The sequence below is a fragment of the Lepidothrix coronata genome, unplaced genomic scaffold (genome assembly GCF_001604755.1).
Source record: "Lepidothrix coronata isolate B3197 unplaced genomic scaffold, Lepidothrix_coronata-1.0 Scaffold275, whole genome shotgun sequence".
Classification (NCBI taxonomy): domain Eukaryota; kingdom Metazoa; phylum Chordata; class Aves; order Passeriformes; family Pipridae; genus Lepidothrix; species Lepidothrix coronata.
Window position 1 is genome coordinate 1007426 of NW_016690455.1, and position 14545 is coordinate 1021970.

Consider the following 14545-nt stretch of genomic DNA (forward strand, 5'->3'; position numbering starts at 1 on the left):
ATATAACAAATAAAACAATACTTACAAATGGATTCCTATAAATTTAAGTTGTGAATTTGCAGAACCAATGAAAGGAAAAAAGGTGACTTCACTCCTCCAGGTGTCAACTAAAAAAAGTGAATTTGGTCTGAATTTGAAAGGATGCCAATTGTTCTAGAAATGTACATTCAATTTGTGAGCATTATTGGAGAACTTGCAATTGCTGCTTAGGTCTAATGACACATTAATTGTAATCTTAGGAGACATTTTCAAGGCAGGAAGTGCATCTTCAGGGTTGTTTTGTCTTTCAGAAACAACAGTGCTTTTGCTGCTTCATGATTAAGGATTATTTATATGTCAGACTGATTTTAAAAATCTGCTTTCCAGAGCTGTCACATTTGTTTGAAAATAGAAGCAGACACTCCCTCTCCCCCACCAATTGTACCAGCTAAAGTATTAGAAAATGAATTTGATTTTTTGCCCATTTTGGAGTCACTTGGTAACTACTCCACGCAAAGACAAAGACAATTCCAAGTCTCCAGCCTAAACTGGTAAATTCTGTAAATTTACATTTTCTAAACATGAAATGCCATTTTGATATGAATTTCTCAAAAGGTGTTTTAAGTTATTTAGTTTATTATGTACATTTTTAACTCAAAGAGGCTCTAGGGACCTTAAATGTTTCTAGCCCATGAAAGCTTCTTCATCATCCTGGAACTTGATGATCTTTAAGGTCCCTCCCAATCCAAACCATTCTGTGATTCTATGTGTACCCTCTGTCTGCCAGTGTAAATTCCAGTGTCTACCCATTTCCCCAATTTCTTTCAACTGAGGTAAAAAAATGAATTAAAAATTAATTCTTCCACAACTCAATTCTTTATAAACAACAAACTATGTATTTGCAATTGCTTTGCAACCCCCTCCCCCCCAGCTGTTGGAGATGGAGCAATGAAAACAAAGGAAGAAAACACAACAAGAAAAAGCCCCCAGAGTCTGCAGATTTCCAAAGGGAAAAAAAGCAGGAAGAGAACTATTTTTAGTGGCAACTCCTGAGTCTGGGGCGTTAAGGCCTGTGATTTGCAGCTGGGCAAAGACATTTACTTGCAGACAACTAAGACACAATTCTAATTTTAAAATGGCAGGTTTTGCTCCGACTGATTTTTTTTCCATTAAATACTCATTGTTAATTGCTTAAGCTGAAGTTTACAAAATGAGTCTTTCTTTCTGCAGATTCTTTGAGGCCAACAACATTAATGTGCTTTCAGTACATTAATCATGTTTTTTAAAAACAGTTTGAGGCCTGAAGTCAATTGGAATTCACAATAACCTACTGTTGCAGTTGTACTTCTTACACAAACGCAGAAAATGAGTGAGACCACAACAGTTAGACACAGAGCAGAGGCACCTCAAGAATAAACCACAGAACTTCTTCAATAAAAATTATTTAATATAAGGATATCAGAGCAAAAGTACAAATACAGCAATAACTAAGTAGCATCTGTTGTAAGGACAGGAACACAAATGTTCCTTGCCAACTTGTGCTGACAAATACAGGATTTCTCAGCACATCAACTTAAATTTCAGTAGAATTGCATAAATAATGTAATGTTAATTATGCCAGTTCAGACACACAAATCGAAGTGAGAATACACAAGATCCTATTGCACTGTTCTTTGGCACATGGGAATTATTTGGACCCTCCTGTTTCAATTTCAGGATAACTGGCTACAATGAAGAAATTCAGAGCGATTTAAAAATCACTCTGACAATTAGAAGCTGAATAGCAAATAAAACAAAAAGCTTTAGAATTAGGTCAACCACAGGCACAGATTTTTTTTCCCATAAAACTAGATTTTTTCATTAGGGTGATCTGTAGCCACTTAAGCTTTGATGACTTGAGTATCTGCTGGCGACTAAGAAATTGTTCTGGTTTTCTTTCTGGCCTCATTTTCAGACTGCACCCATAAAACCTTTGGTGCTACAGAGTATCTTCTGTCTTCATGGTTATTAACTTCCACTTAACATGTCTGAAGTGAAACTTATGTAGCAGCAGCAAAACTTTTTAAAGCTCCAGTTAAAGTATCTGAAGGTGTCAAGCCCTCTGTTATGATACACTTAGCAACATGAATCACTGCTTGATCCACACTCTTCACAGTCGAATTCCTGAAGTGCTACGGTTTTTAAACTGCTAATTTATGCCAATTAATTAACATTATTGACACTCACACTTGATAAAATTTTGACATGGCCCACCGGGTTGAGTTTATGATACAGCCAGAAGTTAATAAAACTAATGTAAGTGGAAATGGAAATGGAGGATATTCGATTTATTTTATGACATAATGCATTTTAGAGCATTCATCTCGTGTAGCTTTCACAGCTCAAAAATAAGAATCCCAAAGATGCTTAATGTAGTTGCAAAAGCTAAGTCCAGATTTTTTCCATTTGATTCTAGGGCAATGACAAACAGCTTATATTACCGTGAGGGAAATCATCAAGTGTTCCCAGTTTATAATCACAACAATTAGATTTGAAATGTAAAAAACTTGCTCATCATCAGAGCCCACATCTCACAGAACTCACAAGGTGTCTAATAATTGCATTAAGCTGTTAAAAAGCAATATTTTACATAATCTTAGAAATACGCAGCCTCTATTTAAACCAACCCTCAGTACAATCTATATTATTGCAGTCAGACAAGCTGCCAGCATGGACAGAAAGGTTCCGTGCTGTCAAAGCAGAAGAAACAGACCTTCAGCTACACTGAAGGGACAAATATGTATTTTTGTTTCGCATATTTTGACTGCAGGAAGACAGACTTCTTGTTCTCTGAAGTTCAATTAGTCATTTCCTCTCAACTGGTAGTTACCCAATCTGAGCTTCATCATTCATGTCCCATCTGTTCATATGACACCTTAATAATAGCTCCATCCAAGAATATAAATCAGAGCTATGATACACACATTCATATCCTGTTATAAGCTCAGCCCACATGGGCAAAAGTTTCAGAAAAGCATGGAAAAAAAGCATTTTAGATGTCTCAGTTGCACTTACTCTCAGCAGCAAAGCCCAACCCTGCAAAAAGCACCACAGTCAATGGCAAATTCTTTCAGATTCGTTCCCATTTCATTTTCAAAGGTTTCCCTTCTTCAGAGCGAATCCTGTGGCTTTTACTTGAATCTCTGTCCATTCATCAAGGAAATCTACTATTTTTTCCTAGCAGAAAGCACCAGGATCTCATTGGGATGCACTGCTTCCTACTATTCACAACCATTCTGCAGTTGTAGGGTCAGCAATGGACACAGGACACAGGACAGGAGTATCTTGCATAAACAGAAGGGAACCATAGTTTGGTCTCTACTAGGATTTAATAGTCCTTTCATTTTGAGATGTATTATCTCCAAAATAAAACTATATTTTCCTTTAAAATTCAAACTGGAGCCACAGGCAGTACGCTGGTAAGTGAACACTCATGCAGAGTGCAAGGTCTGTGTGCTGGTTCACCTCAGGTGCACAGAGCTCCAAAACCCTGCTGCTGATCCCCACCCTGAACAGAACAAATGCAAGTGCCTGAGGTTACACACAAACCCCATCGCTGTGTGTGAAGATTTCTTCTAAATGTAGAGAATCCCTTAATTTAAGGGACCGCACAAAACTGCATGAGTCAGAACCAGATTGTCACAGAACAGTCTTGTAAAGGTATTGAGCACCAAGCAAAGGTGCATTTACAGATTTTTACTGCCAAACCCTGGAGAGAAACCAGAAGTAAGCATAAAACAGGTGAAGGAACTAAGAAAGAAACCCAAACCTGAGTCCTCTGAAAGCTCTCATCAGTAAAGTTCTGTCTCTGGAAGGACAAAAAGAGTAATTTCTCAAACCTCAAAGAGCCCAGGAAAAGCTCCTGGTTGTGTTGATGTGAAGAAGATTGGAATCAACTTTGCAAAGCAGAAGGAGAAACAGATCTTGAAAATTTTATGCAGATGAGCTCATTGGAGAAGCAGGAGGAAACTGAGGTTAAGCTCCTGTGGCATATGCCATATAGGCACACAAAAATAGACTCCATCAGAGAGAGGGTAACGCTCAAAGAGTTTCATAAAATGAGTTTCAGGGAAGAACAAATGTTTAAATGAAAGTCATTTCTATTTCTGTGCGTCTGGGTTACATTCAGGTCACTCTTTTTGAAATGTCAGCACTATTAACCAAGCAAAGAATACAGGCAAAGTCTCTTATATTAATTATGGCTACTTCAGCAAGGGATCTTCGTAAAGAGAAAGAATCTCATTTTGAACTTTGCTCTTGAAGGAATATCGACTAACACCACACTAGCACAAGTATAAGGTCTGTATAACCAAGGATCCCACTAAATCATACGGTTGGTGATAAAGGTTTCTTGTAACTACAGGAATCTTTTGCACTCATATCCTTTCTAAACTAGACAGTTGTGCTTCTTCATATGGAGGACTAAAAGCCAAAGGGGCACAGCAATCCAATACACCTATTGCCTGCTTGTGGGTATAATTTAACTTCTTGACTGATTTTCAACACCTATTTATCCAGAAAAAACAGTAGTTAGAACTGCAGGTAGCTTTGTCAGAACAAACTCCTTCCTTTTAAACGCATTTTCCAAGGCAAACACTCCAAGCAGTAGCACTTAATTTTTTAAAACACTGAAAAATTTTGTTACTACTGAAGCCAATGAAAGCTGTTTTTTGTTAATGCAGGCTTTGGAACATGTTGTACAGAGGAAGCTCACGTCTTTCTTTCACCAGTGTGGGTGTCCTGATATTCTTGGGATTCTCACCTACTCATGTGAGTCAGTTTTATATAACGCTACAACATATAATTTGCCTCCTACTCACAGGCCAACACTTTAACACTAACATCTTATCCCAGGGTTATTTAAGGAATCTGAACTTAGAACATTTTTATATAAAACTGCGCAAGCAGGCGTTCCATTTGTGTGTCAGTAATCACAGCACAGCCCCAAAACTGCAACCAAGAGCTGACTTCCTTGCAGAAATCATCAAGGTTGTTTCACCAAAAATAGTGCTCCAGGAGATGTAAGATAGGCTGTACCCTTGCTACTGAACTACACTATTTTAAAAACCCCTAAACAATAAAGAAATGACCTTTTATTTAACATAAGATGCACTAAATTGCCACATCTGCAGTGCTGGTGGTTCTCAAAAGGAGCGTAGAGGAGAATGGTTGTGCTTGTCTTGTGTTTTCCTCCAACACTCCTCAACACGTGACTGAAAAACCCACCCAAAGTGCTTTATTAACATTTGAAAGCTCTCAGACCACATATTCTAGTATTTTAGGTTTGACAGAGATGTCTGGAATAGCACATATCAGAGTGGTCAACTTGAAGGTTAAGCTCAGACACACCAAGAAGTTTTTAGGTTATATTAGCTGAACTGTTAACGGAGGAAAACTCCAGTCAAGGAGACACCAAACAGTGCTAGTGAAAACTCTTCACCTATTCAGTCACTGGCTGCAGAGCCAAATTGGTTCTCCAGCTGACTCGGTGCAAGGAAAACTGACTTCACTTAATTGGAACAGTTGGAATAACATCAACGAATGTCAACTCCTGATAATCCTGCAAACTTAACCTTGCTGTTACCTGGCATGACTGAAATACCTGTGAGCAGCAGGTCTTCTCTAGTATGCAGACTTTCCATGAAATTTGAGTACTTGTCATGATTTTCCCAATGACCTCTGCATTCCTAAGTGACTCTCCCTCTGCATTTATCTGCACTGGAAGAGCTGCAGAAGTACTCTCTTCACATCTTTCTCCTGTAAACTCAGCTGAATCACACAATAGGGAAAAGAATTATCTAGAAAAATGTCTCATCACTAGCCTCTCACAGTTCCCAGAGTCAGTGTCTTTTTTTTCTCCAGTACCCCAAGCTCTTAAGACCAGTGTTTTCTCCTACACTTGGTTCCTCTTCCATAGCAATCCTTCAAATTACTTTTATACATTCCAAATACTTCAAAACAACTATCCATTCAGCTGTTGACAGAATATGCCACTTCTTTTCTGACATATATCTCTGAACTAAGCAGTTCTGCTGATCTTTCCTACGTTGATTTATCTCCTCTACTCCAACTTGTCCCCCCGTCAACACAACCCAAAGCCATCAGAGAACATGTGGAATTAAATTGCTTACCCAGTCACCCTTGGGGTAGTTTTTCCTTCTGCTTATGTTATTCCTCTTCTTCCAACTTCCATTAAGTCAGTCAGAAGTGACTCATACTTGTTTAAGACTTTACTTCTTCTCACTTGCATTAAAGCCACTTGTCTCACACACTCCAACCTGATCAGTCCCATTCTTCCCTCTCCCTGATGCTTTTAGTTGACCACTCTGACCTTTCCTCGTGGATTCTCACTCTGCAAACTTCCAGTGCACACAACTAACAGGAAATTCATCTCCCCTTCCCCCTCTCTCCATCACTTGCTGGCACCCTATTACCTGCACTTGTCTCTATCTCTCTTGGTTCTCCTCTTCCATTCTAACAAATTGTGCCCTGTATTTTGAAAATCTGTATTTTCTACTCTACTCCTACTGCTACAAGTCCACATTTAAGCCCAGGCAAATACTTAGATTACTACCATTGCTTTTTCTATGTTCTTAAGTCCTATTTTTTTAACCCCACACAGTTCCTCTCCTGAATTATATTCTACATTCACTTACTGACAATGCATTTTTTGTCCCATCTGAATTGCTTCCCCAGTTCCTCCAGCATCACTTCCAAACAAGCTTCCCTGGCTATGAGAGCTCTGCAGAACTTGGCTCAGTCTCTCATTCATACTTCCTGCATCTGAACCTCATTCTGTGAGCCAGCAGCTTCATTTAATCTTCTCTCCCTTCTTTAGCACTTCTCAGATGTGAAATGTTCTCTGAAACATTACAAACCTCTTAAAGAAAAAGAGACATCTTTCGTTAAAAACACAGGACACTCAGAGCTGGAATATATCAACTGTTTGATCCTCTACAAATTCAATAAGCAGCCATTCCATTCTCTTTCCCCAGGGGTTACTTCTGTGTCTTGTTTTCTAATACTGGAAACAACTGCTCACCTGTTACTATGCAGGGTTCAAGAACTCATTTATCACAAAATTATAATAGTTTTATATATCTGGGTTGCTGAATATATTGGAATAAAAGAAGATTTCTTTCTTATTCTAGCAAAGACTTGTGCCTTGTTTCAAATCTCTCTCTCAGGCTACCTAACCACAAATTACTAGAACTAGAGACAGAAATCACATAAAGTTACAATTTTATTTTTATTCCCAGTTCTCTCTGACCTGAAGATTTTCAAATAATGGAGACACTTGTTGATGGCACTTGATGCTGCAAGCTACCAAGTACAAATTAAAATAAAAATAAAACATTCAAAGAAATATTCCTAGACATGACTAAAAAAAAAACCCAAATGTGAGGGGAATTTCATTTTCTAACATGCAAATTTAATTAATTTGGCTTCTGTCTACATCAGTGTGGCAAAACCAAAAAGAATACGTAGATTTTCCAAAAGAAAAGATGATTAACTTCATCTTGTCTGTGAATTTATCTTCTTCATGCTGAACTCTGAGTTCTCCATCTTAAGATCAAATTGGTCATGAGTTTAATAACAAAAATTCAAATTAACTCCAGTCTCCCCAACAATGATACCACAAAGTTTGGAGTCATTGAAGGATGTTCTGTTTGGTACTGACACCAGTTCTACATCCTTCCCTGCAGCATGTAAGAATGATAAATACTCACTGTCATGTGCTATTAAGGAAATAGCCAGAATGCTCACTAAGATTTTCAGCAACTTATTGAGCACAAAATGGCCCAATATGAATAAAAGTTGAAGAAAAATTCTTCTTATAATATATATATATTATATATATAAATGTTCTCCCTAAATACTGGTAACTATCAGTATAAATACTGGTAATTATCAGTATAAATACTGGTAATTATCAGTATAAATACCATTATCAGTATAAATAGTGATAATACACTGAGAATTATAAAACACCTACAGCTCCATTAAATACTAACTCTCTGTGCCAACCATTTCTGTTACATTTTTCTTTGTTTAGAAATTGATGGGTAATGTTTTCACTGTATAAATGAAATTGTGTGCTTCTTGTTTAAATTAAACTAGCACATTTAAGTAAACTAATAGAAACTAGTGTTGTGAGGACTTACAATAGATGAAAACAGTAAAGTAAAATTCCACTGAAAATAACTATGACATGTCTCCCAGGAGAGAAATACTAATAAATAGCACTGGGGAAAAATTCAACAGTAGCCTGTAGCCTATAAAAATAAAATATTTTTAGAGGTGTTCCTTTAAACCATGTAGCTGATTCTAAAGAAACCAAAAAGAAATTTAGATAATGGCAAAAAGCAGCTGCTCTTGCATTTAATCACAACATCGACTTGCAGCAACCTGTGACCTTTCAAACAAAGGACAGAAAAATCAGACAGTAACAGATACATGGACATGGAACTGGGCTTAGTGCTTCAAAATGAAAATGGAAGGAAGACAAATCTATTTTCTTATTCATACCTACTATCAAAGATAAGAAACTGAAGAAAAGAAACACACTGAAAAAGCAAAACAATCAGTAATCTTGGATGGAAAATGGTAAAGATAAAAGCAAAGTGAAACAAAAGCCTTGGTAACTTAAAAGGGCAACACAAGACAGAAAGCAACAATGGCATTGTACAGAAGGACAAAGAAAGATTAATAGACAATATAAAAATCAGAAGCAAACTCAGTAATAATGACAAAAATAACAGTGAAAGTGAAAAATAGTTAAATAAAAGTGTAAGACAAAAGGCCCTACTGCTCCAGCACAAACTAAAATGTGCACGGAAGTGCAGGGACTGAATGTATTTTCTCTTCCTGTATCAGCTTCCAAAATCTATGACTCCCTTAGACACCCAACTCAAGTGGAAATTAAACCTTTCATACTACTCAATGACTAATACACCCTAGAAAGCTGAAGAAATTTGTGTAGAAATTCACCCAAGAATTTAAATATCACATATCAGAAATTCCTGGCCCTACAATAGGATGTGCCTGGGAATTCTAAACATTTCTATTTCTCCTGCCCAAGAGCTACATTTCTATGGTTCAACTACTAAAACCTCAGCAGACTATGTGTGCCCTACATTAGCAGTGAAGAACCTTCCTGTGTTCATAAGGTTTGAGGAAATTTTGATTTGAACCTCTGGGTTTTTTTGGTCTACTCTGAGGGTGGGAGGGGGGAATTAATTTCTACAAAGACTGATAAAGTCTTTGAAGTAAAAGTTTGTTCTAATTAACAAATAACTAACTATGTGTTTCTCCTGTGTAGCCTGCTAGAGATCAGAGACACACTCAGTGGGAAAAAATGTACTATTTTGAAGTGCAGGCAACTGATTTGATATTTTAATAGAGGACACTGACACTTCATTCTCTAATCATTCTCTGTCACAATGGTCCTCTGTATCCTACTACCAAAAGCAATATTAAACACTACACAACTTTTTCTTACTCTAGAAAGGGACTGCCTAACAAAACCAATATGCTTTCATTAAAACCCTTTCATTAAAACTTAACACCAGATATGAACTCTGCATATCCTGATACTGCCATCCATGGTCATTTACCTTTTTTACTGTGTCTGTACTCAATAAACAACATTGAGCCAGCATGCATGGGAAACTAAAAATCACTTTCCAGAATATATGTTAATGTACTACCTCTAAAACTTAAAGAGGAAACAAGATTACCCCAGTAAAACAGTTTGAGCACACAGTTACAATTGAAAAGCTCATTTTCGTGGCTGGTAAATATCTCCAAATCCTCTTTTGCATCCACAAGCAAGACAGCTTAAACAAATTGTTCTGCCAGCATGTCTAGGAGGAAAGATATCTGTGTGTCTGAAGGCATCTTTTGCAGATACCATCAACTAGGCAAGCAATACTAAATAATGATGTTTGCAGATGCCATGCTGACAGCTTTTATGACGAAGCCTGATAAGGCCTTTAGTGATATGGTGAACACATGGCACCCAGGAGCACGAGGACTAACTTCCAAACAGCACACCTCTGACTTTTATAGTGCAGTCAGGAGAACAAAGTGTTTGTATTACGAGACAGATGTCCCACACTTCTGTAAAGAGAGGATACAAAACAAGAAAACATGGTAAAAAGAGATTGTGAGTCTCCAAGTGCTACATCAGTGAACAGCAGCAGTAAAAATCAATAGTATTCAAAGAGAGATGTGAGCTCAAAGGAGGTTGAATACAATCCTTATCAGTGCTATCAATCATTTGCCCATGTATCTCTGTAACTTGGGTATTTTGCCCAAGCTTCTACCACTTTTCCAGAGTACTGAGCTCGGACACTGCCACCTCCTCTTCACCAACACGTGCTGACTCCTCAGGATTTCCTAAGCCCATTGCTAAGAGTTTATGTTCCTAGAAGGGACAAGTTTGCTGGTTTTTTTTATTTAAGAGACAGTTCAAAGCACATATAAATAAATAAATACATATTATTGCTGGTTTTAAAAGTAACTTAGATCTTTACTGAACAAGAATAATAGAAATAAAATAGTCTTCAAGGACATAATTTGTGTGCACCCATCTTTTCTGCAGATTACTGTCTGAGGTTATAAATAAAGACTGTATGTTGTATCCATCCCTAAGTAGCCATTCCCAAGTGCATTTCTGAAGAATAAAATCTAGGAAGGAGTAAGTAGCCCTGAAGTTATTTACCTTTATGGCATGTTTGTGAGGTAAAAGGTATCTTAGCATATGTTGAACCATACACTGCCTTGTTGGCTCTAGAATTATCAATTCCTAGAAAAGGGTTGGGCAGTGTCTGGCAGTCCAGATGATGCCCTTGGAGCACCTACTGGAAAAGCCTTTGATTCATTTACTAATGAAGCAAAAGCACAAACCACAACAGCGTATTTATTTCATACCCTGGGAACAGATAAGGGAATTAATAGTACACTCCCAGCCTCTTTCATGCAAGAAATAAAAGTTTGTTCCAATAATAAGTTCCTTTTTCAGGTTGGGTGCTTGTCTAACCTAAGATAAGATTAATTAATTGAATCTCTTCAGCCTACAGGAGAGCACTTGCTCTACACCAGCTTCCTTCCACTCCAGCAAAGCCTGGATTAAGTGATGACTGCAAGGAGGGCATAGCCTGGGGGAGAGAAGAGAGATGAGCTGAGATGCACATATTGCTGACTTCAAAACCTGTGTTTATATATTTTTTAAAACTAGAAAAGACACTTCTACAGGAAAGCACCAGACCCTGCTAAAATATACCCCTGGGGATACTGAAAAAAGATTTAAATCATTATGGAGTACACAAAAGGGAAAGACTTGGGTAAGCCAAGGGCTCAAAAACTAATGAGAAAATTCAGCTGCAAGCACCAGAGGCTTTTGTTCTCTGTTTTGGGACAAAAAGAGAAATAGATCTGCATGAGCAAGGGACAGATTGAAAAACATTCCTTGGGAAAGTTTGACTTAATACATTTTAATTCTGATAGAAGCTGGCTGAGAGTGGGGACACAATGCCCCAGTTTGACCCAGCTAAAACACAGGATTTGGTGTGCCAAGGAAAGAGGTTTCTTGCAATCATGATGAACATATTTCCATATGCAGGCCACATCAAAACCATCAGGGCCATATTATGCAAAAGTCTTGTTAATGAAGGGCTTCGAGAAAAAAAGAAAACAAACATAAATCCCATAACCCTAATGAAACTAATATAATTCCCTCCTTGACAGAGTCATTAGCCTAATTCCAAACTTTTTCAGATTACTTATTGCAGGCAATTGTTACTTCTTCAACAAAGAGAATCAAGAAATATCTGATTAAAATGGATCTAGTCCTACAGTTAAGCTGCTTCCTGAGGAACCTCTGCATTATATAATAGGCTGCAAAAGATAATGCCCCTTTCAAACACATCCACTAGCCTACACTAATTAAATGGGTATAGTTTCTTCAATGTTAATGCCTTCTGCTATTTCACTATTTGTATATGCAAATGTACCTCAATTGCATATTCTATAAACTTCACTTCCCTTTATTAAAATCGGATCAACTGAGACATGGTAGCCAAGGGCTTTCCATTTATTATATTCAAATTTAGGTCCTAAGCCTCTTGCTCTAAGTGAGATGATAAAATGATCAGAAATTAACTTCATCCATCTTTACAACCACTTCCATTGTAATTCCCCTTGTGCCAGTCCTCTCAAACACCATTACTTTCCAAAAGAACAGCACACAGTAGTTTCATGGCTTTAGGTTGCAATTGCCTGCGTTCCCTAAATTTTATAAATGTGGAAGTAGCACTTCCCTCCCTCCTCTTTGTCCGTGTAACTCAGTAACTGGCTCTTACTCAGCAAAATATTTCCAGCCTGTGCTGCACAAACCACTTTTTTGGATTTATCAGGTTCTTAACTGTTGAATGCCTCTCCTATCAGCTGCTGCACTTGCTGAGCTCTCTGCAGGGCTCCTTCTGCTCTGCTGCTGCAGCTCAGGGAGCTCCAGAACACCCTGGTTACATGCCAGAATGGTACCAAGTTTAAAATAGAATTAACACACAGATGCATCAGGATCTGTCAGTCACTCCCTTAACAGCTCTACCACACCATTAAGAACTGAATGTGAATTAACTTATTTTAAGAATTCTCTATTAACATAACAAAAATTGTGGTCCTGCTGACATCAACCTCCTTTTACATGAGGAGGTTGATATCACTTTGGTACTACAATTCTCATTTGCAGAATGCATTATTAAATATTTTTCATCCTCTGTGGAAAAAAAACCCACAACTCCTTATTTTAAACCAGGTTATCTTCTAGTTTATGAAAGATTTCTGTAATATCTCAGCTAAGAGCTGCTGGTATTGAATAAATAAAAATTAATTTCTTTACCTAAAATAATTATTTTTAGCATGTGATACAAAAAGGATTTTACCTGCCACTTCTTTGAAGTGCAAATATGATGCCTTTTTCCTGAAAAGGAAGCAGCTTCTTTCTCAGTCTTTCAGGTAGAAAGGACAGCTTAGCATCAACATTTTCTGAATGAGAAGCTTCAAGTGTAGGTGTTTCCTGGAGTGCACTCATGTTGAACCTGAGGGAAACGAAAACAAAAAAAAAAAGATGCTTTACCTGCAGGACAGGTCTGCAATGCATTAAAAAATAAAGCTTCAGGGAACAATACTAATCATTTCATCTCAAAATATTCAATATCCACACAACTTTTCTCGAGAATTCTTGAGAATTCTCTCTGGAAAGCACAAAATAATGCACATGCTGGAGGAAGAGTCCACCACCTCAGTACCAATAAAATACTCTAAGATGAAGAGGTCAGGATGTATCACTTCCTTTAAAATATGAAATCATTATGTAAGGAAGTTTCCTGTTCATGAATGAAAGTTACTGGCCATTCAAATAGCGCTTGCTCATGGGCATTGAAATGGAACTCTTTTAGCAAATATTTTTCAGAAGAGTTCTAGGAAAAAAAATAGGCTATTTAACCTTCTGAGGATGGAACTAACAGTCCTTTAAAATTTTTAATTCTAATAATCAAATCAGAAAAAAGAGGAAAATACACCCACTTTGGGGGAAGGGGGAAAAAAGAATAAAAAATAATAATAATAAAAAAAACAGTAAGGAATTTTATTTCCCTCAGAAAGAAACATCGAACCACATAACTAATCAACAAAAATTCTCATAGTGTGCTTCAGATTAAAAATGTAGATTCTTCGTTCATTTTTGTCCAAGGGACAGGGGTAGAAAAAGAAATATTTTTAACTCTCTTTTAACTTCAGTAGACTTTAAACAACCAACCAAAAGGTTATAAAGCTCAGCAGCAGTGCACTGACCGAACATGAAGAAAGTGGGAAACCTTTACATCAAAACATTACCTAATTATTTTGGATTCAAAGCCTGTGTGAGGAGCTGGATCACCATAGGAACAAGGAACATCAGCCAAAATACAGTTCCTACACTGTTAACAGTATCTCCAGGTTTGAGAGCAAAATCCTGAACATGGTACACTCGGGGTTTTTGATCCTGACTTATTTCTGAAGCAACTCGAAAGAAGTCAGAAAAAATGTGTGGGATGAGCCATTACATTCACAGGCAGAAACGTGCTGAGCTAAATGATCATTCTCTTCAAGGGCCTGCAGGACTAAGGATCCTGCTGTTTTACACTCCTTACAGGGTAACACAGACCTGGGGACACTGCAAATGGTTGTTCTATCACAACTCTATTTCCCAACGCTCCATCTCCCACATTAGACTAAAACTGAGAAATAACTTCCACTGGGATGAGCACAGGGGTTGTTACTGGACATTTTCCAAGATCAGTGAGAGATCCCAGTCCCTGAGAGACCCCTCTCCACAGAGCTTCTCCCAGTGGCAGCTTGGTCATAGCACGTGGAGCCCCCACCCGTGGTGTGGAGTGGAGATTCCAGAGTGGGATTCACTGACCCCCTGCTCTGCACTTCACATGTGGCCCAGTAAGCCAGGTCCTGTCTTGTTAGACACTTA

General features: G+C 37.8%; 1 protein-coding gene across 3 annotated transcripts in view; it reads right to left on the reverse strand.

The window, feature by feature from the left end:
- The window catches only part of ZRANB3 (zinc finger RANBP2-type containing 3), a 43556-nt gene that overhangs the window by 24320 nt on the left and 4691 nt on the right, over window positions 1-14545 (reverse strand). For 2 of the 3 annotated variants that reach the window (XM_017836307.1, XM_017836306.1), the window contains exon 2: window positions 12966-13121. In XM_017836307.1, the coding sequence (XP_017691796.1) occupies window positions 12966-13114 (149 nt within the window). In that variant the 5' untranslated portion in view covers window positions 13115-13121. Of the gene's footprint in view, window positions 1-12446; window positions 12542-12965; window positions 13122-14545 lie in introns of those variants that run through there. The other variant, XM_017836308.1, reaches the window with a different exon arrangement.